At 43.5% G+C, this 27,479-nt stretch overlaps 1 protein-coding gene across 1 annotated transcript in view; it reads right to left on the bottom strand.

The window, feature by feature from the left end:
- LOC139408865 (reelin-like) overlaps positions 1–27,479 on the bottom strand; it is a 280,233-nt gene that overhangs the window by 12,084 nt on the left and 240,670 nt on the right. Inside the window, exons 45-61 of the mRNA XM_071153271.1 lie at positions 22,526–22,676; positions 20,291–20,425; positions 19,777–19,900; positions 19,153–19,402; positions 10,916–11,084; positions 10,648–10,788; positions 10,285–10,462; positions 6,410–6,603; positions 5,859–6,163; positions 5,385–5,539; positions 4,785–4,999; positions 3,068–3,245; positions 2,619–2,794; positions 2,281–2,387; positions 1,904–2,146; positions 1,457–1,632; positions 1,241–1,314 (exon numbers count right to left, since the gene is read on the bottom strand). Of these exons, the coding sequence (XP_071009372.1) occupies positions 1,241–1,314; positions 1,457–1,632; positions 1,904–2,146; positions 2,281–2,387; positions 2,619–2,794; positions 3,068–3,245; positions 4,785–4,999; positions 5,385–5,539; positions 5,859–6,163; positions 6,410–6,603; positions 10,285–10,462; positions 10,648–10,788; positions 10,916–11,084; positions 19,153–19,402; positions 19,777–19,900; positions 20,291–20,425; positions 22,526–22,676 (2,971 nt within the window). The remainder of the gene's footprint in view (positions 1–1,240; positions 1,315–1,456; positions 1,633–1,903; positions 2,147–2,280; positions 2,388–2,618; positions 2,795–3,067; positions 3,246–4,784; positions 5,000–5,384; positions 5,540–5,858; positions 6,164–6,409; positions 6,604–10,284; positions 10,463–10,647; positions 10,789–10,915; positions 11,085–19,152; positions 19,403–19,776; positions 19,901–20,290; positions 20,426–22,525; positions 22,677–27,479) is intronic.

Below are 27,479 nucleotides of genomic sequence, written 5' to 3'. Positions count from 1 at the left end.
CACAGCATTGATCTGTATTGCCAAATAACTCTAATTTTGTTAAATTGGTCCACATAAAAGTTTTCCCAGGATTTAGGCTTGTTCAGTTGCTGCTGCTACTCTGTTCTTTATTTGACTCTTATTATTATTTATCCTGATGTCTAGTCACTTTACCCTGCCTTCATGTACATAGTGATTACGGAAAATATTCAGATCCCTTGACTCTTTCCACATTCTGTTACCTTACAGCATTATTCTAAAATGGATGACATTTATTTTCTCCCCGTCAATCAACACAATACCCAATAATCTCAAAGCAAAAACACCTTTTTAGATTTTTTTTGCAAATGTATTAAAAACAACAACTGAAATAGTACATAAGTATTCAGACCCTTTATTCAGTACTTTGTTGAAGCACCTTTGGCAGTGATTACAGCACATTGATCTGGTGCTGGTACTCCCTGTGTATAGCTACATTATTGTACATTTTATTTTACTCATTTTGTGTTTCTATTTTATTTTTAAACTATGTATTGTTGGGAAAGGCTCGTAAATATACATTTCACCGTAAAGTCTACACCAGTTGTATTCGGTGCATATTACAAATACAATTTTACTATTTTTTTTTTATTTGATTTGAAAAACTGTAGCTCTGTTGAAGGTTGTGGGTCTGCATTCAGGACAACAACCCCAAACACTCATCAAATGCACCCTGGAATGGTTCAAGAAACTGGAGATGCCAGTGAAGAGTCCAGATCTGAATCCCATCCATAACCTATGGCTAGAGCTGAAAACAGCAGTTGGTGAAGGGCACCCCTCCAACCTGGAAGGATTAGAGCAGATTCTGCACACAAAAAAGTGCTAGCTCCGGGGCCAAGAATTCTGTCCAAGCCATGTCTTCATTTTCTAAATTAAAATTGTAAACTTAAATTTACAAAAATAAAATCCAATAACATGGTGTGGTGACAAATTAAGAAAATGGAAGGGTGCCAATATTTTATTTTATTTTTTTATTTTTACCTTTATTTTACTAGGCAAGTCAGTTAAGAACAAATTCTTATTTTCAATGACGGCCTAGGAACAGTGGGTTAACTGCCTGTTCAGGGGCAGAACGACAGATTTGTACCTTGTCAGCTCGGGGGTTTGAACTTGCAACCTTCCGGTTACTAGTCCAACGCTCTAACCACTAGGCTACCCTGCCGGGTGCCAATATATTTGTCCCAGCACTGTAAATTAGCACATAGGAAGAAATCTCTCCTACCTGGCATCCTTTCTGTACTGCAGCAGGACAGAATGGTGGTCTTCACAGCTGTCTGCCTCACAGCCCACCACAATCTACATACAGTGTGACAGAGAGAGCCACAAGTAAGTTGTGGGGTTCCACAGGGATCGATTCTTGGACCTCTATGTTTGTAGATTATGATAATGATTTTAAACTGTCAAATGTAGCCATGTTGTAAATGCTAAGAGGTAGCACCTTGAACTGTAGGATGTATCCAGGCTGTACTATAAGCTCTCGGGTGGCTAGGATGTTGTGTGTTTTGTCCTGGTTCTTGTTGGGCCAGTAGAGGTGGAAGGATGGGTTGCCACAAAATCCTGCCGTACGCACCGCATTGGGATAGAAGTTCCAGCTCTCCTCGTGGGACACACCCTCTGGGAGAGAGAGCGAGAGAGAGAGGATCCAAAAGATTTCAGAATGTTATTCAAGAGAGATAAGGAGAGTAGAATGGCAAGCTTAAGACACCTCCACAATCAACAACATGACAAAACAGAGCCCAGATTCATCTTTACACTTTCACCTCCCATTCCATGTCAGAGGTGTTTCAGCGCAAACTATCTACGATCATCGAAGATGTCCAGCTGGGTGGAGGGATTGATGTTATGTTTTGTTATCCTATATTACGTTATGCTATGCTGTGTTTACCATCATCGAAGGTGTCGAGCAGGGTGGAGGGGTTGATGTCAGACCCTCCTACCAGGATGTTGTCTACAGCCCACTGAGCACGCTCCAGCCCAGGTGATGCCAGACCGGAGGAGACAGAGAAGGGCTGCCACCACCGCAGCCGTGTGGTGTTAGACAGCGCCCCCTCTGGTAAAACAATGTAATCACGCCTCACAGACACGTACTTCAGATAGTCCATCTCATGAAGCAGGGTCCAGGACACACCTGGGGGAGGCATGAATTAAATATCAGGGGGGACAAAATCCTCTATTATTCATCAGTGTACTAAAGATTACATCTACTACAAACTAAACTTTCCATCAGTTTACTACTGCTTAGTATAGTTTATGACAGTTTACCTCCGTCTTTGGAGTAGTCCAGCAGCACTCCCTCTTTGCGACAGGTTGGGCGATGGCACATGGTCATGTTGTCTTCACTTCCTATCCTGGCCCAGTACTCTACAAACCTGATAATCACAGTTCATACAGCCATTAACAGTGGAATACTTATGCCGGGACTCAAACACAGATAAACGACCTGGGCACATCTGAAGCATTTCCAGCGATAGTGATCTCAGCGAACATATGGAAAAAACAATATATCTTATGAAAAGTTTGAGTGGTAGTAGGAACTGAAAGGGAATGTTATAACAAAATCGTGTGTAGTTGACAGACTTTTGATCAGTAGAGGTACTAACTTGGCTCCTCGGAGGTCGAGGTCAGCGGTGACAGCCTGCCTGGCGTCTGCTCCTCCAAAGTACAAAGCGGTCCCCTCCACCAGAACCCCACAGTCAGTACAGGGACGACCCCCCTCCAACACCTGCCACTGAGGGCCCGGCGCCCCCTCCCAGTCAAAACGCTCCTTCAGAGATGTCTGGGGAAATAGAATAGAATAGATACTTTATTGTAGTATGGACATTTGTCTTCTGCCCTTTTCCCAACACCCCCTGACACACACAAACGTTCCGAGCCACATAATCTGCCATGGTGCAGAATCCCTAGGGGGAGGGCAATGTAATTGCATTTTGAATTGCCTTGTTTTTGCTATGTGTACAAAATAAATGGTCCTTCAAGCCGGATAGGGACACTTTATATGTCATTGTATGAAATGTACTACATAAATAAAGATTGATTAACTGATTGATACCTTGAGTGCAGTGCTGGCGTAGCAGCTGGGTCCAGTGAAGCCTGGTTCACAGATACATCGCTGGTCCAGACAATCTCCATGTCCCCCACAATGGCTGTCACACGCTGGCCCAATGTAGAAGTTCTCCACAGCCCACTGGGTATCACTGTGCTGCTGGTAGAACCGGAAACGCACCACCCTGCAGAACATTACACATAATGTAGGTTAAGAACTGATGTAGAAGTTCTCCACAGCCCATTGGGTATCAGAGTGCTGAACCAAAAAAATGCACCGCCATACACACAATACACACAGGATGGTCATAAAGATTAAGTTAGGCAAGACTTTTAAATTATCTTCCCTAGGCTGTTTTTAAGGAACCCTCCTTTCAACTGTAACTTGAGACAGTCCGAATGTCTTGAACCAAAATAAACTATTGGAGGAAGCAAGGAGAGAGTGTGCCAGCCAGGTTGAGTATATGTGTGTTTGTGTGTGCATGCTTGCTTACGTACACTACTAGTCAAAAGTTTGGACACATCTACTCATTCAAGGGTTTTTCTTTATTTTTACTATTTTCTACATTGTAAAATAATAGCGAAGACATCAAAATACATATACAATACATAGTTTATATTTGATATTCTTCAAAGTAGCCACCCTTTGCCTTGATGACAGCTTTGCACATTCTTGGCATTCTCTCAACAAGCTTCTTAAGGTAGTCACCTAGAATGCATTTCAATTAACTGGTGTACCTTCCACAAAGTTAACTTGTGGAATTTCTTTCCTTCTTAATGCATTTGAGCCAATCAGTTGTGTTGTGACAAGGTAGGGGTGGTATACAGAAAATAGCCCTATTTGGCACAAGTCCATGTTATGGCAAGAACAGCTCAAATAAGCAAAGAGAAACGACAGTCCATCATTACTTTAAAACATGAAGGTCCGTCAATACGTAAAATGTCAAGATCTTTAAAAGTTTCTTCAAGTGCAGTTGCAAAAACCATCAAGATCTATGATGAAACTGGCTCTCATGAGGCCAGCCACAGGAAAGGAAGACCCAGAGTTACCTTTGCTACAGAGGATAAGTTGATTCGAGTTACCAGCCTCAGAAATTGCAGCCCAAATTAAATTCTTCACAGAGTTCAAGTAGCAGACACATCTCAACACTGTTCAGAGGTGACACGCCATCCCATCTGGTTTGCGCTTAGTGTGACTATCATTTGTTTTTCAACAGGACAGTTACCCAACACACCTCCAGGCTGTGTAAGGGCTATTTGACAAAGAAGGAGAGTGATGGAGTGCTGTATCAGATGTCCTGGCCTCCACAGTCCCCCGACCTCAACCCAGTTGAGATGGTTTGGGATGACTTGGACCGCAGAGTGAAGGAAAAGCAGCCAAAAAGTGCTCAGCAGATGTGGGAACTCCTTCAAGACTGTTGAAAAAGCATTCCAGGTGAAGCTGGTTGAGAGAATGCCAAGAGTGTGCAAAGCTGTCATCAAGGCAAAGGGTGGCTACTTTGAAGAATCGAAAATCTAAAAAATATTTAGATTTGTTTAACACTTTTTTGCTTACTACATGATTCCATATGTGTTATTTCATAGTTTTGATGTCTTCACTTTTATTCTACAATGTAGAAAACTGTACAAATAAAGAAAAATCCTGGAATGAGTAGGTGTGTCCAAAGTTTGGACTGGTACTGTATGCGCATGTTTGTACTGTATGGATCAGGCTTGTCACTCACGTGTCTGCCAGGCTGTCCGTTAGGGGGTAGACGGCCCTTTTCCAACCCTGGGCAGGGAAAAAGACACTGGGCTGGGAGATCTGTCCTCCACAGCAGGGGTCAGCAGGTAGACACTGGGGCACCAGGTACCTCCAGGAGACACCGAAGTCCACAGAATACTGGACATGGACCTGATGCTCGGCATGGCGCTCCGGCAAACTGCAGCCCACCACAATCTGTAGAGACACATGGACTTGCAAAAACATAACTTGTACATACACACATATCCTGTACTTTTGATCACAACATACACATACACAAATACACCCAACCCCCCCACAGAAAAACACACACTCCTAGCGGTTAATCTCAGAAGTGTCTAGGGAAGCAGGGGTGTTCAATGTCAGTCCTGGAGTGCCAAAACAGCTTTCATCCTCTCCTAATCAGCAACTGATTCAGACCTGGGATACCAGGTGAGAGCAATTAACTAATAGGTAGAAACAAAAAACAGAAGTGTTTCGGAATTGAACATCCCTGGTCTAGGGGGTAGGAACAGGGATTGTTTTTCGACAGGGCCACACACTCAACCATTTCCACCATTTTGTACAAAATTGTTGTTACCTTGAACTGCATGACCCAGCCTTTGTCCGGGACGATGTCATGTGTGACTGCATACACCTCTCTGCCGTCATCATTACCACACACCATGACTCCGTCTGGAGAGCTACAGAACCTCTGAACCGCACAGTCCTCACTGAACAGCCAGTGATCACTCACTGAGAAAGAGGGAAGCAGTGGAGAGGGTTCAGAGAAAGGAAGAGGGAGAGAGAAAGTAAGCATCCATCTCATCAAACAAAATACCTTATTTCAAATACCTTATTCGTTTTTTTCATATACCTAGATTCAATAAATGTTCCTTCTGAAAGCAGTTGTATTTGATGCGGTCATTGCTTATTAGGATGAAACCTAATGTGAGAGGCACAAAATCAACTCAATAATCAGATAAGTCAGAATTAGGGCCTGTATGACTGAAAGATCCTCCCCCAACTGTGTATGTACATGTAGTTGTGTATATACCTGTAGATGTGTATGTACCTGTGGTGGTGTATGTTGTGGTCTCGTCCAGATCCCCTGTGTATATACCTGAGGTGCTTTCCTCCTCTCCCTCATTCAACAGGCCTATCCTGCCCGTGGGGGTACCATCAGCGGGCGCTCTCTCGTGGTTAGGCAGCGCCACCCCTCCGAAGGTGTCAGAGATCTGTGCCCGCGGGTCGGAACCAGCGATTAGGACGTTATCCAGAGCCCAGTCACTGTGGTCGGACCCCTCGTGGGTCGGTTGCCACCAGCGCACACGCACACCCTCCTGACGGGCCGCATGGGGCAGCAGTACATTGACGAATCTACACATGACACACAGGTTAGGATTGGGAACAGCTAATGTGAAAGGGGTGGACAGGTTAAAGCCAATTCCCAGTTACTGTATATCCTATTTTACTGTACTTCATTACTTGTAAGTCTATAAATACTCCTACTTTTTTCATGTGTGTTAAGCCTGACGAAGACCTTTGGGTAGAACATAAACCGTGGGAGCACTGGGAGCAATCAACAAAGTGTGCGTATATCTATTTTTCATAAAAAAGGCCCACCCAGGCTTTCTGTACAGGTCGTAAAAGATCTCTGTCAACAGGATCCAGTTGATTCCACCATTCAGACTGAACTCCAGTAGTACACACTGGTTACGGTTGCTCGGCGGGGTCATGCAGCCATACATAAAGTAGAACTGGATGAACTCTGCGTTGGTCAGGTTCAGATCCACCGTCACCAGCTGACGACTACAACTCTGTTGGAGAGAGACAGATACAAGAGAAAACATGGAGGTTAAAGAGAAAGACGTATTAGGTGGTGTCACGAACCTCGTCCTCCTCTTCTGAGAGTAGCAAGAAGGATCGGAGGACCAACACTGAACACTGAACAAAAACAATAAACAACAAACTAACAGTCCCGTAAGGTGAATGACAAAACACTAAACAGGAAATAGACACCCACGAAACCCAGGTGGAAAAAGGCTACCTAAGTATTATTCTCAATCAATCATAGACAACTAACGACAACTGCCTCTGATTGAAAACCATACTAGGCCGAACACAAAAACCAACATAGAAAAACAAACAGACTGCCCACCCCAAGTCACACCCTGACAATACTAAAACAAAGACAAAACAAAGGAACTAAGGTCAGAACGTGACAGTACGCCCCCCCCTCAAAGGTGCAGACTCTGGCCGCAAAACCTGAACCTATAGGGGAGGGTCTGTCTGCGGTGGCGGCTCTGGCGCGGGACATGGACCCCACTTCACCATGGTTTTTGTCCGCCTCCTCAACCCTCGCTGCCGACCTCGGACTGGGGACCCTCGCCACGGGTCCCGAATGGACGGGAGACTTCTGCAGCGCCGGACAGGCGGGAGACTCCGGCAGCGCCGGGCAGGAGGGAGACTCCGGCAGCACTGCAGTGAAGGGCGATTCTGGCATTGCCGGCGTGACAGGCAGCTTTGGCAGCTCCTGGCTGACTGATGGCTCTGGCAGCTCCTGGCTGACTGACGGCTCTGGCAGCTCCTGGCTGACTGACGGCTCTGGCAGCTCCATGCTGACTGATGGCTCTGGCAGCTCCTGGCAGCACCTGGCTGACTGACGGCTCTGGCAACTCCTGGCAGACTGACGGCTCTGGCAGCTCCTGGCTGACTGACAGCTCTGGCAGCTCCTGGCTGACTGACAGCTCTGGCAGCTCCTGGCAGACTGACGGCTCTGGCAGCTCCTGGCTGACGGCTCTGGCAGCTCCTGGCTGACTGACGGCTCAGGACAGACTGGCGGCTCTGGCGGCTCAAGACAGACGGGAGACCCTGTAGGGAGAAGACAGAGAGACAGCCTGGTGCGGGGGGCTGCCACCGGAGGGCTGGTACGTGGAGGTAGCACCGGACAGACTGGACCGTGAAAGCGCACTGGAGCTCTTGAGCACCGAGCCTGCCCAACCTTACCTGGTTGAATGCTCCCCGTAGCCAGGCCAGTGCGGCGAGGTGGAATAGCCCGCACTGGGCTGTGCTGGCGAACCGGGGACACCATGCGTAAGGCTGGTGCCATGTACACCGGCCCGAGGAGACGCACTGGAGACCAGATGCGCTGAGCCGGCTTCGTGGCACCTGGCTCAATGCCCACTCTAGCCCGGCCGATACGAGGCGCTGGGATGTACCGCACCGGGCTATGCACATGCACCAGGGACACTGTGCGCCTCACGGCATAGCACGGTGCCTGCCCGGTCCCTCTCTCTCTCCAGGAAGCACGGAAAGTTGGCGCAGGTCTACTACCTGACTACTCCACACTCCCCATGTGCCTCCTCCCAATACATTTTTGGGGATGCCTCTTGGGCGTCCAGCCACGCCGCCGTGCTGCCTCCTCATACCACTGCCTCTCGGCTTTCGCTGCCTCCAGCTCAGCCTTGGGGCAGCGATATTCTCTAGCCTGTGCCCATGGTCTCTTGCCGTCCAGAATGTCCTCCCATGTCCATGATTCCTGCGATCGCTGCTGCTGCCCGTTACCACGCTGCTTGGTCCTTTTGTGGTGGGTGTTTCTGTCACGAACCTCGTCCTCCTCTTCTGAGGAGGAGTAGCGAGAAGGATCGGAGGACCAACACGCAGCGTGGTAAGTGCGCATAATTTAATGAAGCAAAATAAACACTGAACAAAAACAATAAACAACAAATGAACAGTCCCGTAAGGTGAATGACAAAACACTAAACAGAAAATAAACACCCACAAAACCCAGGTGGAAAAAGGCTACCTAAGTATGATTCTCAATCAGAGACAACTAACGACACCTGCCTCTGATTGAGAACCATACTAGGCCGAACACAAAAACCAACATAGAAAAACAAACAGACTGCCCACCCCAACTCACACCCTGACCATACTAAAACAAAGACAAAACAAAGGAACTAAGGTCAGAACTTGACAGATGGAGAGACACACCATGTTTGGGCTCAATTAATTTCTGTATTAAAATGTAAAAAAAATAAATTGAGGTGATAAAAGAGAAAATCAAATTCAAGTAAAAATAGCTGTTTATTTTCAATAAGGAATTTTCTGTTATTAAATTGTAGTGTCAACTGTAATAAATTCTATCCCTGATAACAACAGAGAGGGGGAGGCAATGCAAATACATTTTGAGGATCTGAGGACCCATGCAAAATCTTTTCAGTCTCCTGAGGGGGAATAGGTTTTGTCGTGCCCTCTTCACGACTGTCTTGGTGTGATTGGACCATGTTAGTTTGTTGTTGATGTAGACACCAAGGAACTTGAAGCTCTCAACCTGCTCCAGTGCTGCCCTGTCGATGAGAATGGGGTCGTGCTCTGTCCTCTTTTTCCTGTAGTCCACAATCATCTCCTTTGTCTCCTTTGGCTGTAGTCAATGAATAGCATTCTCACATAGGTGTTCTTTTTGTCCAGCTGGGAAAGGGCAGTGCAATAGAGATTGCATCATCTGTGGATCTGTTGGGGCGGTATGCAACTTGGAATGGGTCTAGGGTTTCTGGGATAATGGTGTTGATGGGAGCCATGACCAGCCTTTCAAAGCACTTCATGGCTACAGTCGTGAGTGCTACGGGTCGGCTGTGCTTCCCTTTGTAGTCTGTAATGGTTTGCAAGCCCTGCCACATCCGACGAGCGTCAGAGCCGGTGTAGTACGATTCGATCTTAGTCCTGTATTGATGCTTTGCCTGTTTGATTGTTTGTCGGAGAGCATAGCGGGATTTCTTATAAGCTTCCTGGTTAGAATCAGAGTCCCGCTCCTTGAAAGTGGCAGCTCTAGCCTTTAGGTCAGTGCGGATGTTGCCTGTAATCCATGGCTTCTGGTTTGGGTATGTACGTACGATCACTGTTGGGATGACTTCATCTATGCAGTTAGTGATGAAGCCAATGACTAATGTGGTGTACTCCTCAATGCCATTGTAGGATTCCCTGAACTTATTCCAATCTGTGCTAGCAAAACAGTCCTGTAGCTTAGCATCTGCTTCATCTGACCACTTTTGTATTGATCTAGTCACTGGTGCTTCCTGCTTTAATTTTTTGCAGGAGGAATCAGGAGGACAGAATTAGGAATCAGGAGGACAGAATTATGGTCAGATTTGCCAAAATGAGGGCGAGGGAGAGCTTTGTATGCATCTCCGTGTGTGGAGTCAAGGTGGTCGAGAGTTTTTTTCCCCTCTGGTTGCACATGTAACATGCTGATAGAAATTTAGTAAAACGGATTTAAGTTTCCCTGCATTAAAGTTCCCGGCAACTAGGAGCTCCGCTTATGGGTGAGCGTTTTCTTGTTAGCTTATGCCGGAATACAGCTCATTCAATGCTGTCTTACTGTAGTGCCAGCCTCTATCTGTGGTGGTATGTAAACAGGTATGAAGAATACAGATGAAAACTATCTCTGTAGGTAGTGTGGTCTACAGGCACAATGGATTGATAGATTGATAGGCACTGACCCCGCTGAAGTGCAGTGCAGCCCCAGATGCCACGGCCCCACAAACAGTGCTGAGCTTTCCCCCGGTTACCAGGTGCCAGTGGCTAAAAGAGGGGGCCCGGCTGAAACTGTCCTTCAGCTGGGAGGGCAGGGGGGCCACAGGCTCATCACAGTACTCGCCTTCCCACTCTGGGTCACACCTACATGGGGGACGAGAGGTGAGAGAAAGGGGTAAGGAGGTTATTGAATGGCCTCTCAGGTTGCTGTGTGTGACATTGTTGTTACAGATGTCGGGACTTCTACTTCAACATGGCAATGGAACACCACATTTGTGTCTGTAATTATTCTTTCAGGCTGGTGAGTTACTGAAATATCAGTCACTCACACACAGGAGCTCTGCTGGCAGCGTCCATGTCCGGAGCACATGTCGGAGCAGCCGTCTCCGATGTAGAGATTGTCCAGAGCCCAGGTCTGCTGCTTGTCAAACGGAGCCTGCTGGAACCAACGGAACCGCGTAGCTGGAGACCTGCAGATACATTTTAATGACATAATACAACTCGTACCAACATTTAAAGCTGTTCAAATGTTTGGACAGTGATTTTGAAGAATAGCAACCTCGGTTTGGTTTGGCAGTCAAACAATGTGTAACTGACCTGGCGTAGATGGGAATGGGCAGAGTGACTCGGCCCCACTTGTTGTATGTGTCTGCCACCAGCAGTCTCTGTAGGGTGTAGGAGGAGCAGTCTTGACTGGTGGGGAGACAGTCACGCACCAGAGGCTGCCAGTGCAGACCCAGGTCCAGAGAATACTCAAGCTCAATGGCTGTAATGGACAAGGGTACAGAAAGACGCATAAACCAAATTATAAATCAAATCTAATGTTATTAGTCGCATACACACGTGCAACCTTTATTTAACTAGGCAAGTCAGTTTAGAACAAATTCTTCTTTTCATTGACAGTCTACACCGGCCAAACCTGGACGACACTGGAAAAATTGTGTTCCGCCGTATGGGACTCCAAATCACGGCCGGTTGTGATAGAGCCTGGATTTGAACCAGGGTGTCTGTAGTGACACCTCAAGCACTGAGATGCAGTGCCTTAGACCGCTGCACCAAACGGGAGCAGTGGAAAATAGTCAGGCCGCTTCCCTTATTCCACATTTTGTTATTTTGCAGCCTTATTCTAAAATAGATTAAAAACATTTTTTTCCCTCATCAATCTACACAATACCCCATAATGACAAAGTGAAAACAGGTTTTTAGAATTGTTTTAAAATGTATAAAAAAACAGATATCTTGTTTGCATAAGTATTCAGACCCTTCACTATGAGACTCAAAATTGAGCTCAGGTGCATCCTGTTTCCATTGATCATCCCTGAGGAGTTTCTACAACTTGATTGGAGTCCGCCTGTGGTAAATTCAATTGATTGGACATGATTTGGAAAGGCACACACCTGTCTATATAAGGTCCCACAGTTGACAATGCATGTCATGAGGTGGAAGGAATTTTCGGTTAAGCTCCGAGACAGGATTGTGTCGAGGCACAGATCTGGGGAAGGGTACCAAAAAATGTCTGCAGCATTGAAGGTCCACCAGAACACAGTGGTCTCCATCACTCTTAAATGGAAGGAGTTTGGAACCACCAAAACTCTTCCTAGAGCTGACTGCCCGGCCAAACTGAGCAATCGGGGGAGAGGGGCCTTGGTCAGGGATGTGACCAAGAACGCGATGGTGACCCTGATAGTGCTCCAGAGTTCCTCTGTGGAGATGGGAGGACCTTCCTGGAGGACAACTACCTTTGCAGCACTTCATAAATCAGGCCTTTATGGTAGTGGCCAGACAGAAACCACTCCTCAGTAAAAGGCATATGACAGCCCGCTTGGAGTTTGCTAATAGGCACCTAAAGAACTCTGACCATTTGAAACCAGATTCTCTGATAAAAACAACATTGTAGTCTTTGGCCTGAATGCCAAGCGTCACATCTGGAGGAAACCTGGCACCCATCCCTACGGTGAAGAATGGTCATGGCAGCATCATGCTGTAGGGATGTTTTTCAGGGACTGGGAGACTAGTCAGGATCGAGGGAAAGATGAACCGAGCAAAGTATATAGAGATCCTTGATGAAAATCTTCTTCAGAGCACTCAGGACCTCAGAATGGAAGGTTACCTTCCAACAGGACAGCGAACCTAAGCACACAGCCAAGACAATGCAGGACTTGCTTCGGGACAAGTCTCTGAATGTTCTTGAGTTGCCGAGCCAGAGCCCAGCCTTGAACCCTATCAAACATTTCTGGAGAGACCTGAAAATAGCTGTGTAGCAAAGATCCCCATCAAACCTGACAGAGCTTGAGAGGATCTGCAGAGAAGAATGGAAATAAACTCCACAAATACAGGTGTGTAAAGCTTGTAGCGTCACACCCAAGAAGACTTGAGTCTGTAATCGATGCCAAAGGTGCTTCAAAAAAGTACTGAGTAAAGGGTCTGAATAGTTTTGTAAATGTGATTTTTTAAATTTATTTTTTAAATTATTTTTTACAATTCCCCAAGCATTTTAAAACCGTTTTTTACTTTGTCTTTATGGGGTATTATGTGTAGATTGATGGGGTGGGGGGGGGGGGGGGGGGGACAATTTAATCAATTTCAGAATAAGGTTGTAATATAACAAAACATGGAAAAAGTCAAGGGGTCTGAATACTTTTGTATATGCAATCGTGGGCATAGGTAACAGCTAATGTTCCTAGCTCCAACAGTTTGGTAAAACATAAGACGTCTGGTAAAGGGATACTATATATGTATGTATGTATGTATGTATGTATGTATACATACATACATACATACATACATACATACATACATACATACATACATACACTACTGTTCAAAAGTTTGGGGTCACTTGGAAATGTCCTTGTTTTTGAAAGAATAGCTAATTTCTTGTCCTTTAAAATAACATCAAATTGATCAGAAATACAGTGTAGACATTGATAATGATGCAGATGACTATTGTAGCTGGAAATGGCTGAAGGCCAGTATCCCGGAATCACCTCTTCACTGTTGACATTGAGACCGGTGTTTTGTGGGTACTATTTAATGAAGCTGCCAGTTGAGGACTTGTGAGGTGTCTGTTTCTCAAACTAGACAAACTGCTGGCCTTCAGCCATTTCCAGCTACAATAGTCATTCACACATTTCTAAGTGACCCCAAACTTTTGAACGGTAGTGTACACATAAATATATGGATGAGCAATGTCAAGCAGCATAGGCAAGATGCAATAGATGCTAAAAAATACAGTATATAGATATGAGAAGATTAATTCAAGATATGTAAACATTATTAAAGTGGCATTATTTAAGTGAATACTGATCGATTTATTAAAGTGGCCAGCGATTTCAAGTCCCTATGTAGGCAGCAGCCTCTCTGTGTTAGTGATGGGTGTTTAACAGTCTGATGGCCTTGAAATCTGTTTCTCAGTCTCTCGGTGCCAACAGAGATTTACCTGTACTGACCTGGCCTTCTGGATGGTAGCAAGGTGAACAGGCAGTGGCTTGGGTGGTTGTTGTTCTTGATGATGTTTTTGGTCTTCCTGTGACATCGGGTGCTGAAGGTGTCCTAGAGAGCAGGTAGTTTGCCCCTGGTGACCGCACCACGTTCTGGAGAGCTTTGCGGTTGTGGGCGGTGCAGTTGCCGTACCAGGCGGTGACACAGCCTGACAGGATGCTCTCAATTGTGCATCTGTAAAAGTTTGTGAGGGTTGACAGGCCAAATTTCTTCAGCCTCCTGAGGTTGAAGAGGTGCTGTTGCGCCTTCTTCACCATACTGTCTGTTTGGGTGGACCATTTCAGTTTGTCCATGGTGTCCACCTTCTCCACTGCTGTCCCGATGATGTGGATAGGGGGGTGCTCCCTGTTTCCCGAAGTCCACGATCATCTCCCTTGTTTTGTTGATGTTGAGTGATAGGTTGTTTTCCTGACACCCTCACTTCCTCCCTTATAGGCTGTCTCATCATTGTTGGTGATCAAGTCTACTACTGTTGTGTCGTCTGCAAACTAGATGAGTACGCACCCTTGTGGGAGTACAGGAGGGGGATGAGCATGCACCCTTGTGGGGCCCCAGTGTTGAGGATCAGCGGGGTGGAGATGTTGTTTCCTACCTTCACCACCTGGGGGTGGCCCGTCAGGAATTCCAGGACCCAATCACACAGGGCGGGGTTGAAACCCAGGTCCTCAAGCTTAATGATGAATTTGGAGGGTAGTGTTATGTTGAATGCTGAGCTATAGTCAATGAACAGCATTCTTACATCCTCTTGTCCAGGTGGGATAGGACAGTGTGCAGTGTAATGGCGAATGAATCGTCTATGGACCTATTGGGGTGGTAAGCAAATTGAAGTGGGTCTAGGATGACAGGTAAGGTGGAGGTCATATGATCCTTGACTAGCCTCTCAAAGTACTTAATGATGACAGAAGTGAGTGTTACGGGGCGATAGTCATTCAGTTCAGTTACCTTTGCCTTCTTGGGTACAGGAACAATGGTGGCCGTCTTGAAGCATGTGGATAGGGAGAGATTGAATTGTCCGTAAACACACCAGCCAGCTGGTCTGTGCATGCTCTGAGAACGTGGCTAGGGATGCCGTCTGGACCGGCAGCCTTGCGAGGGTTAACATGTTTAAATGTGTTACTCACGTCGGCCACGGATAAGGAGAGGCCACAGTCCTTCGTAGCAGGCTGCTTTGGTGACACTGCATTATCCTCAAAGCGGGCAAAGAAGGTGTTTAGTTAATCTGAAAGCAAGACCGTGACTCCACTTTGTATCTATACTGACATTTTGTTTGTTTGATTGCCTTGCATAATGACACTGTTTGAATTCGGCCATATTTGCAGTCACCTTTCCGTGGTTAAATGCGGTGGTTCGCGCTTTCAGTTTCGGGCAAATGCCGCCATCTATCCACGGTTTCTGGTTAGGGTAAGTTTTAACAGTCACAGTAGGTACAACTCCTATACACTTCCTTATAAACTCACTCACCGAATCAGCGTATACATCAATATTATTCTCCGAGGCTACCGAGAACATATCAAAACAATCTTGAAGAGCAGAATCCGTTGAATAGTCCTGAGCATGGGTACATCCTGTTTGAGTTTCTGCCTATAGGAAGGGAGGAGCAAAAGGTAGTCGTGGTCAGATTTGCCAAAAGGAGGGCGGGAGAGGGCCTTATATGCATCGCGTAAGTTAGAGTAGCAGTGATCCAGTGTTTTACCAGCACGAGCACTACAGTCAATATGCTGATAGAATTTAGGTAGCCTTGTTCTCAAATTTGCTTTGTTATAATCCCCAGCTACAATAAACATAGCTTCAGGATATCCGGTTTCCAGTTTGCATGAAGTCCAGTGAAGTTTCTTGAGGGCCGTCGTGGTATTGGCTTGAGGGGGGATATACACGGCTGTGACAATACCCGATGAGAATTCCCCTTGGGAGATAGTACGGTCGGCATTTGATTGTGAGGAATTCTAGGTCAGGTGAACAAAGGGACATGAGTTCCTGTATGTTGTTACAATTACACCATGAGTTGTTAATCATGAAACATACACCCCCGCCCTTCCTCTTCCCGGAGAGATGTTAATTCCTGTCGGCGCGACAAACAAGGAATCCAGGTGGCTGTACCAACTCCGACAGAATTTCCAGAGACAGCCATGTACTTTGAAACAGAGTAGTTACAATCCCTGATGTCTCTCTAGAAAGCAACCCTTGCCCTAATTTTGTCTACATTGTTATCCTGAGACTGGACATTAGCGAGTAATATACTTGGAATCTGTGGGTGGTGTGCGTGCCTCCGAAGACTGGTCAGAAGACCGCTCCGTCTACCTCTTCTCCGGCGGTTTTGTTTAGGATCAACCTCTGGAATCAGTTCAAATGCCCTGTGTGGTTCGAACAAAGGTACCGCTTTGGGAAAGTTGTATTCCTGGTCGTAGTGCTGGTAAGTTGATGTCTCTCTGATTTCCTATAGTTCTTGCCGGCTGTATGTAATAACACTTAAGTTTTTCTGGGCTAACAATGTAAGAAATAATAGATAAAAAAAACAAAATACTGCAAAGTTTCCTAAGGACTAGAAGCAAAGCAGCCCCCTCTGTCAGCCCCATCTTGCTATCAAAGCCTACTGGATGATAACTTGTTTTTAACTAGGACATAAGAATTTATAACTGACTTTTTCTGACATAACATAGGTACAGCAGATCCCCCTTATTGTATGGGACACTTTTAAAATGTGCCTTTAGATGCCATGCAATTCAGAACTCATCTACAAACCAAAACAAATTTAGGTCAAAAGAGTCCATATTAACAACGTGGAAGGACTAACAATACAGATAGATAGCAATAAAAAACTTTACCATACATGCTCATATTAGAGGAAAAAGAAAAAGAAATGGAGGAACTTATTCAAGAAAGATCCCATGTAATATATTATAAAAATAAAATCTACTGGATGGAATATGAGGAAAAATGCACCATATATTTTTTTTTATATTCGACAAAGAAATGCTAACTAAAATAATTTGCTGAAACTTGTTACAAATGATGCAGTTACCAAACTATATTTTGAAAGAGGAAGTAAAGTACTTCAAGCATATGTTTTCGTCTCCTCCATCTCCACTAACCAAAGCCAATTGTATGGATTTTTTCCAATTAATAATGTTAAATTATCATCTGTACAGAAATACTCATGTGAAGGCCAATTTACAGAGGAGGAACTTCTTGATGCAATTAAAGCCATTAAGGCTGGGAAAACTCCTGGGCTGGACGGCATACCAGTGGAAGTATACCAAACTTTTTTTGACATACTCAGAAGACCGTTATTAGCATGTTTTACCCACTCCTATATAAATGGTATATTATCGGACACTCAACAAGAAGGTCTGATTTCATTATTACTGAAACAGGATCCAAATGGTAAATATAAAGATCCTGTCCATTTAAAAAATTGGAGGCCTCTTACACTTCAGTGTTGTGATGCAAAAATTCTAGCTAATTGCTTAGAATAGAATTAAAAAAGGTATTGTCGGATATTATTCATCCTTTTACATGGACGATACATTGGAGTTAATATGAGACAAGTACTGGAAACAATAGAGCTCTCTCTGAAGTATCGGGGAAAACAGGCCTGGTATTCATAGCTGACTTTGAAAAGGCTCTTGATAAAGTACGACTGAAGTTTATATATACTGTATATACAGTGCCTTGCGAAAGTATTCGGCCCCCTTTGTACTTTGCGACCTTTTGCCACATTTCAGGCTTCAAACATAAAGATATAAAACTGTATTTTTTTGTGAAGAATCAACAACAAGTGGGACACAATCATGAAGTGGATGACATTTATTGGATATTTCAAACTTTTTTAACAAATCAAAAACTGACAAATTGGGCGTGCAAAATTATTCAGCCCCCTTAAGTTAATACTTTGTAGCGCCACCTTTTGCTGCGATTACAGCTGCAAGTCGCTTGAGGTATGTCTCTATCAGTTTTGCACATCGAGAGACTGAAATTTTTTCCCATTCCTCCTTGCAAAACAGCTCGAGCTCAGTGAGGTTGGATGGAGAGCATTTGTGAACAGCAGTTTTCAGTTCTTTCTACAGATTCTCGATTGGATTCAGGTCTGGACTTTGACTTGGCCATTCTAACACCTGGATATGTTTCTTTTTGAACCATTCCATTGTAGATTTTGCTTTATGTTTTGGATCATTGTCTTGTTGGAAGACAAATCTCCGTCCCAGTCTCAGGTCTGTTGCAGACTCCATCAGGTTTTCTTCCAGAATGGTCCTGTATTTGGCTCCATCCATCTTCCCATCAATTTTAACCATCTTCCCTGTCCCTGCTGAAGAAAAGCAGGCCCAAACCATGATGCTGCCACCACCATGTTTGACAGTGGGGATGGTGTGTTCAGGGTGATGAGCTGTGTTGCTTTTACGCCAAACATAACGTTTTGCATTGTTGCCAAAAAGTTCAATTTTGGTTTCATCTGACCAGAGCACCTTCTTCCACATGTTTGGTGTGTCTCCCAGGTGGCTTGTGGCAAACTTTAAACAACACTTTTTATGGATATCTTTAAGAAATGGCTTTCTTCTTGCCACTCTTCCATAAAGGCCAGATTTGTGCAATATACGACTGATTGTTGTCCTATGGACAGAGTCTCCCACCTCAGCTGCAGATCTCTGCAGTTCATCCAGAGTGATCATGGGCCTCTTTGCTGCATCTCTGATCAGTCTTCTCCTTGTATGAGCTGAAAGTTTAGAGGGATGGCCAGGTCTTGGTAGATTTGCAGTGGTCTGATACTCCTTCCATTTCAATATTATCGCTTGCACAGTGCTCCTTGGGATGTTTAAAGCTTGGGAAATCTTTTTGTATCCAAATCCGGCTTTAAACTTCTTCACAACAGTATCTCGGACCTGCCTGGTGTGTTCCTTGTTCTTCATGATGCTCTCTGCGCTTTTAACGGACCTCTGAGACTATCACAGTGCAGGTGCATTTATACGGAGACTTGATTACACACAGGTGGATTGTATTTATCATCATTAGTCATTTAGGTCAACATTGGATCATTCAGAGATCCTCACTGAACTTCTGGAGAGAGTTTGCTGCACTGAAAGTAAAGTGGCTGAATAATTTTGCATGCCCAATTTTTCAGTTTTTGATTTGTTAAAAAAGTTTGAAATATCCAATAAATGTTGTTCCACTTCATGATTGTGTCCCACTTGTTGTTGATTCTTCACAAAAAAATACAGTTTTATATCTTTATGTTTGAAGCATGAAATGTGGCAAAAGGTCGCAAAGTTCAAGGGGGCCGAATACTTTCGCAAGGCACTGTACATTGACAACCTGTCAAATATATATATTTTGTGGCTCACCGTAGCAGGAGTTTGTGACAGAGCATGAAGCTGAGAAATCAAACTGTATGAAAGCATCCTGTCCCAGGCTGATGTCTGTGGTGACAGCGTAGCGCGTGTTGGACTTTTCTATGAAAGCGAAGGCCGCCCCGTCAGAACCACACACGGGCATGCGGGTACCCCCGGGGTAGAGCAGCCAAGAACGCCCATCCATAGAGGAGAAGTCGTCTTCTAAAGGACCCCAGCCACTGGCACTGCCCCCCACCACCACCTGGCAGAGTAGAGAGACATAGGTTCATGTCATATGCGTGATACTGTTATATTGATAAAGATGGACAGATTGAAGGATGGATGAATAATTGGATGAACATATATTTTTATTTATTTATATATATATTTTCACCTTAATTTAACCATGTACGCTAGTTGAGAACAAGTTCTCATTTATAACTGCGACCTGGCCAAGATAAAGCAAAGCAGTGCGACGAAAACAACAAAGACACAATAGAAAAAAAAGACAGTCTATATACAGTGTGTGCAACTGGCGTGAGGAGGTAAGGCAATAAATAGGCCATAGTAGCGAAGTAATTACAATTTAGCAAATTAGCACTGGAGTGATAGATAGATGTGGGTAAGGTGTTTCACCTGGTCAATAACCCATGGACTATAGAAGTGTCCATTCTCAGAGGGCTGCCACCAGCGTAGGCGCGTGGCGGAGGTACGGGCACGCAGAGGGATCTCCAGGGCCATGAGGCGAGCTTGGTTACTGCTGTTGAAGAAGAGGAAGTTGATTATGATTATGATGAAGGTAATGATTTATTTTATCCATTAGTAAATCATTTTTGCGTCAAAAAGCATGTCAGTATAACACAAAACAACATTTACAGTACAGTGATGTGTACCTTATCTTTTACACCTGTCTTTGTGATTGTCTCCACCCCCCTCCAGGTATCGCCCATCTTCCCCATTATCCCCATTGTCCCCTGTGTAGTTAAACCTGTGTTTTCTGTTTGTCTGTTGTCGGATGGTCTTGTTTGTCAAGCTTAACAGCGTTTGTCCTGTCAGCTCCTCTCTTTTCTCAGCCTCTCTTTTTCTCGACACGGTCTGCATCTGGGTCTTACCTTATCCTGATATGAGGTACAGTGAGAGTTATGCTAACCTGTTGGAGAAGAAGAAGTCCTGCAGCAGGCCCCAGGTCAGAGCCCCATCTACAGAGAACTGGAGCAGGACAGGCTGGGAGCGGGGGTCTGGGGAGGCCTTACCACAGCCCAGACGCAGGAAGAACTGAATAAACCTACAAAATATATACAGTTGAAGTCGGAAGTTTACATACACTTAGGTTGGAGTCATTAAAACTTGTTTTCAACCACTCCACAAATTTCTTGTTAACGAACTATAGATTTGGCAAGTCTGTAAGGACATCTACTTTGTGCATGACACAAGTAATTTTTCCAACAATTGTTACAGACAGATTATTTCACTTATATTTCACAGCATCACAATTCCAGTGGGTCAGAAGTTTACATACACTAAGTTGACTGTGCCTTTAAACAGCTTGGAAAATTCCAGAAAATTATGTAATGGCTTTAGAAGCTTCTGATTGACATCATTTGAGTCAATTGGAGGTGTACCTGTGGATGTATTTCAAGGCTTACCTTCAAACTCAGTGCCTCTTTGCTTGATATCATGGGAAAATCAAAAGAAATCAGCCAAGACCTCAGAAAAACAATTGTAGACCTCCACAAGTCTAGTTCATCCTTGGGAGCAATTTCCAAACACCTGAAGGTACCACGCTCATCTATGCAAATGATAGTACGCAAGTATAAACACCATGGGACCACGCATGTCCTCTGGTCTGATGAAACAAAAATAGAACTGTTTGGCCAGTATGACCATCATTATGTTTGGAGGAATAAGGGTGAGGCTTGCAAGTTGAAGGACACCATCCCAACCGTGAAGCACGGGGGTGGCAGCATCATGTTGTGGGGGTGCTTTGCTGCAGGAGGGACTGGTGCACTTCACAAAATAGATGGCATCATGAGGTAGGAAAATGATGTGGATATATTGAAGCAACATCCCAAGACAGCAGTCAGGAAGTTAAAGCTTGTTCGCAAATGGGTCTTCCAAATGGACAATGACCCCAAGCATACTCTCAAAGTTGTGGCAAAATGGTTTAAGGACAACAAAGTCAAGGTATTGGAGTGGCCATCACAAAGCCCTGACCTCAATCCCAATTACACCAGCTCTGTCAGGAAGAATGGGCCAAAATTCACCCAACTTATTGTGTGATGCTTATGGAAGGCTACCGAAACATTTGACCCAAGTTAAACAATTTAAAGGCAATGCTACCAAATACTAATTGAGGGTATGTAAACTTCTGACCCACTGGGAATGTGATGAAAGAAATAAAAGCTGAAATAAATAATTATCTCTGCTATTATTCTGACATTTCACATTCTTTCAATAAAGTGGTGATCCTAACTGACCTAAGACAGGGCATTTTATACTAGGGTTAATTGTCAGGAATTGTGAAAAACTGAGTTTAAATGTACTTGGCTAAGGTGTATGTAAACTTCCGACTTCAGCTGTATATATAATTATAATGCACATTGATAAATATATGTACAAATATATTTGTTATTTTTTTTAAAATGTTGATTTATTTTACCTCCCTTTCTCACCAATTTCGTGGTATCCAATTGTTAGTAGTTACTATGTTGTCTCATCGCTACAACTCCCGTACGGGCTCGGGAGAGACGAAGGTCGAAAGCCATGCGTCCTCCGAAACACAACCCAACCAAGCCGCACTGCTTCTTAACACAGCATGCATCCAACCCGGAAGCCAGCCGCACCAACACCGTGCACCTAGCGACCTGGTTAGCATGCACTGCGTCCGGGCCGCCACAGGAGTCGCTAGTCCGCGATGAGACAAGGATATCCCTACCGGCCAAACCCTCCCTAACCCGGACGACACTAAGCCAATTGTGCGTCGCCCCATGGACCTCCCGGTTGCGGCCAGCTGCGACAGAGCCTGGGCTCGAACTGAGAGTCTCTGTTGGCACAGCTAGCACTGCGAGATGCAGTGCCCTATATATGTAAATTTATCAATGTGTGTGTGTGTAAGTGTGTCTTGAGAAAATATACTTCTTTATCTTTTCGTCTGAATTCAAATGGTTAAACTTAGCTCACACATACACATTTTATTATCAATGTGAGGAACATTCCACTTGAGAAGTGAGGAGCAGGTTTTCTAATAGGGTTAAATACATTATGTCACCTCAACTCACCACTTGAGGGCCTCAAAAGCACAGCTATCAGTTAAAAACCTTTTTAAAAAACACACACACACACACACACACACACACACACACACACACACACACAGACACGGTACCTTGCGTTGGAAAGGTCCATGTCGTTGGTGACCAGCATGCGAAGGCCGTCCTCGCTGAAGAACAGGTGGTTCCCACTGGACATGATGCCACATTTCCTGCTAGGTTTCCCTCCACTCAGCAGCCTAAACCTGTCAGCATCAACCGCCCCTCCTGTACACACACACACAAGGGCAAGCAGGCATGCACACAAGCACGACAAACGCACACACAGGCATACAAATTAACATTTTTCATTGGTAGCACTAGTGCTCTCAACTTTAATTAAAAAGTTAGGAGCATCACATGAAATTTAGGAGCACCAGAAAGGAATTATTTTTTAATTGATTGAGATAATAGCCTATACTGGGCTTTATGAATTCTAGCTACTTTTACAGCACCTGTTGTGCCCTAGAAACTAATATATAACACTGTTAACACATTAGTTCATTGAAAACGTGTGGCTTTCTAGTGGCTTTTTCTTTTGCAAAATAGCTATGAATTATCAGACTTATTTTAAAGTAAATGTCAACATATAGCAAAACATTATGGTGTGAAACATTCACTGTTTTACAAGGAACAATAGCAGGTCTATTTCACTCCAGTAGCTCAAATATTCTGTAATTTCATCATTCAACTGTGGGAACATGACAGCTCTCAATACCCAATAGAAAGATTTTGCCAATACTATCTGATTGATTGTTTGTGAGGAAATTACCTTTGCCCTCGACTTGCAATTAAAACCGATACATTAATCTCTTGCACTGCTCACTTCTGAAGTGGATTCCTCCTCAACTAAAGTGTAAAAGTTAGAGACAGTGGACATTGTGACAGAGGGCTGACTCCAAAAAGCACGAACTAAGCTAGAAGGGGAAATCAATCTCCTAAAAAAGAAAACAGAATCACTCCCTGTGGGTCCTGCTTTTGGTTTCACATCCATGGGCTTATTAAAACTAAAGATAACAATTACATCATTAATAGTACATTATTTTATTTAAAATGATGGCAATGCTAGCTATCCTCTCTTGGAATTTGAAAGCATAAACTCTCCTATTAAATGTTCCAGCTGTCTTGATATCCTATCAAGAAACCATACCGATATACTGTAGCAATGTTTCAAGAAACTCAAAAAGGAAACACAAATAGGTTGCTTTTTCATCAACCCCAAATAAAACTAAAGGTGTAATCATAATGATACATAAGAAACTCAAAATTACCATCTTGGGTAAAAGTGAAGACCAAAAAGGCAGAATCACTATCGTTCAATGTTTCCATATTGGAAAGAAAATTGCCTTTTTTTATGTGTATGCTTCAAATTCATATGAACCCAGGTTTTTCAATTATCTGAACAGTATATTGTTAGAAATAATAGAATTCCATCTGGTTATTGGGATGCCATTTTGGGCATGCAGGAAAATATTGAATTAGACCAACGCAACCAAGGCAACCATATGCAACCAAGGCTTTCCAGGATATACTCTCTGAGGCCTGGCAAGCACACACTCCTAAAGCAAAAGAGTACACCTCCGATTTCATACATTATTTACACCTCTGTCTTCTTTAATCAAGAAAGTAGAAAATCAACAAAATAAGCTTGTCTGACCACCACGCTTACTACTGCCAACTTAAAATGTCAGAATCTCCTAAGTGTCAAAAGATGGCATTTCAACTGTTCATTATTACAAAATCCTACATTCTGTGATCGATTTGAAAATCAAATAAATAAATTCACGATGATCAATACAAAGTCAGTCGATGTTAACTGTGTTAGTGTTCCCATCAAACACATTTTTCAGACCAGGTAGCTATTACTCTTTCCAAAGTCAAGACAGAACTTCATTTATTAATTAGACAGAAAGCAGAATTTACCATCCATTGAGTAAGACTCAACCATTTCTTCCATGGTAATTGTCCCAGTCGTTTACTGGCCAACATTCTACGCAGTAATTATCAATTAACTCTCGAGTGGTGCAGCGGTCTAAGGCTCTGCATCTCAGTGCAAGAGGCGTCACTACAGTCCCTGGTTCAAATCCAGGCTGTATCACATCCGGCTGTGATTGGGAGTCACATAGGGTGGCGCACAATAGGCCCAGCGTCGTCCGGGTTTGGCTGGGGTAGGCCATCATTGTAAATAAGAATTTGTTTTTAACCTCTTTGATCTCTAGGGGCGCTATTTCATTTTTGGATAAAAAACGTTCCCGTTTTAAGCGCGATATTTTGTCACGAAAAGATGCTCGACTATGCATATTCTTGACAGTTTTTGAAAGAAAACACTCTGAAGTTTCAGAATCTGCAAAGATATTGTCTGTAAGTGCCCCAGAACTCATTCTACAGGCGAAACCAAGATGATGCATCAACCAGGAAATGATCAGAATTTCTGAAGCTCTGTTTTCCATTGTCTCCTTATATGGCTGTGATTGCGCAAGGAATGAGCCTACACTTTCTGTCGTTCCCCCAAAGTGTTAGCAGCATTGTGACGTATTTGTAGGCATATCATTGGAAGATTGACCATAAGAGACTACATTTTCCAAGTGTCCGCCTGGTGTCCCTGCGTCGAAATTGGAGCGTAAAGCCAGGTGCAATTATTTTTCCATTTGAGAGCAAGGAGAAACCAGGCTTCCACGAAGGATATATCATTGAAGAGATATGTGGAAAAACACCTTGAGGATTGATTCTAAACCACGTTTGCCATGTTTCAGTCGATATTATGGAGTTAATTTGGAAAAAAGTTCGCGTTTTGAGGGCTGAATTTTTTTTTTTTTTTTTTTTTTTTTTTTGGTAGCCAAATGTGATGTACAAAACGGAGCTATTTCTAATACACAAAGAATCTTTTTGGAAAAACGGAGCATCTGCTATCTAACTGAGAGTCTCCTCATTGAAAACATCAGAAGTTCTTCAAAGGTAAGTTATTTTATTTGAAGGCTTTACTTGTTTTTGTGATAGTTGCCTGCTAAATGCTAACGCTAATGCTAACGCTAATGCTAACGCTAAATGCTACGCTAGCTAGCTACTGTTACACAAATGATTGTTTTCCTATGGTTGAAAAGCATATTTTGAAAATCTGAGATGACAGTGTTGTTAACAAAAGGCTAAGCTTGAGAGCTAGCATATTTATTTCATTTCATTTGCGATTTTCATGAATAGTTAACGTTGCGTTATGGTAATGAGCTTAGGTCTATAAATAGAATCCCGGATCCGGGTTTGGTCGTCGCAACAGGTTAACTGACTTGCCTAGTTAATTTCAAAAATTCAAAAAGTTTAGCAACTATTGAAGCTGAAACAGGCAAATTATTATCAGAACCCAAATTAATCAAGCAATGATTCTCCCGCTTATACAGTATAAAGAACTGTACACCGAAAGGTTGCAAGTTCATATCCCCGAGCTGACAAGGTACAAATCTGTCGTTCTGCCCCTGAACAGGCAGTTAACCCACTGTTCCTAGGCCGCCATTGAAAATAAGAATTTGTTCTTAACTGACTTGCCTAGTTAAATAAAGGTCAAATAAAAATAAATAAAAATTGTAAATCCACATCAAGCCACACCAAAAAATTAAGAACTCCTCCTCTCAACAGAGGAGACCAAATCTCTCTCAATGAACTCAAAAAGGCATTGGATAGCACGAATAAAGACAAATTACCTCAATGGGACAGTATTCCTCCTGAGGTTTAGTTAAAATGTTGGAACCAATTAGTTCCACTGTTGCTCTGATTATTAATACAGCTGTTCACAAAGGTTAATTTGGGAGAAAGGCACTCATTTAGCTTTTAATTTTCTTTAAGTAAGGATGCCACCCAATGTTTTCACAAAATGTTGTCTTGCCGTCTCGAGACTTACCCAAATAGATCTACACGGACCAAAGAAGGTTTGTTAAAAAGCTTTTTTCTTCGGATGACCTCCGTCGACCATTACATATCTTATATAGATCATTAGAAACAAGGTCATTAGAAACAACAGCTCCTTGGGCTGAATTATCTCTCGATGAAGAAAAAGCTTTTAATAGATTCAAATGGTCATATCACTGATCTGTCTTGGAACATGTGGGAATTGTCTCCAATTTCGTTAATATGACTAAAATATTATATTCCAACCCCTCAACCATAGTTATAACAGGCTATATCTGCTCTGCTCCATTAAGAATCACTGGAAGCAGCAAACATGGTGATCCAATTTTGCCTCTGCTATTCTCATTGTCCATGGAACTCCTAGCCCAGGAAATTCTTCAATTTAAGGAAATAACACACATTTCTCTCAAATCTACTGATCACTTAATCTCATTATACGCAGACAATATTTTACTACATCTAGATAATGTATCTCAAACACATTGAAGATCAAATATACATTCAGCTTCATCTCAAGTTATAAAATGAATCTAACCAAATCAGCCCAACTACCTCTCAAGAACCTGTTGGAGGATTCTATCTCTATTTATTGTATCCCAATCGTTACCCGTTTTAAATATTTGTGAGTAGATATATTTCCTTCTTTAGATTAAACCATTTCCAGAAACTTCAACAGAACGCTCAAATCAATTCAATCCGACCTCAGTACTTTGCCAGTTGCTTTAACCGGCAAAATATCTGTTATTAAAAGAAATATATCTCCACGGCTGAATTTCTGTAGTTCAATGCTTCCAATGGCTCCCCTTTCTGGCTACTGGGATACAATTCACAGTGCGGTTAAAACATGTATATTGCAAGGTAAACAATCCCGGATAAAATTAACACATTTTCAAAAGGGAAATATATAGGAAGACGATCCGTACCAAACTTTAATTGCACTTTGCCCCATCCTAAATTGGCTAAGACAGGATTATTCTGCCCCCTGGTTGATTAAAGAATGAAATATGGTGTCTCCTATTGCTCTGAAAGAGGTTGTCTTCACTGATATATTCCTTAAACAATGTAAACTGTGCTTTGGTCCTATTATATCAACAACAACAAAAAATGTCCTATTACTGGGAATCAAAATGGCAT

The sequence above is a fragment of the Oncorhynchus clarkii genome, chromosome 1, assembly GCF_045791955.1.
Source record: "Oncorhynchus clarkii lewisi isolate Uvic-CL-2024 chromosome 1, UVic_Ocla_1.0, whole genome shotgun sequence".
Taxonomy (NCBI): domain Eukaryota; kingdom Metazoa; phylum Chordata; class Actinopteri; order Salmoniformes; family Salmonidae; genus Oncorhynchus; species Oncorhynchus clarkii.
The sequence above is the reverse complement of the archived record's forward strand: the minus strand, read 5'-3'. Positions and strand labels throughout refer to the sequence as shown.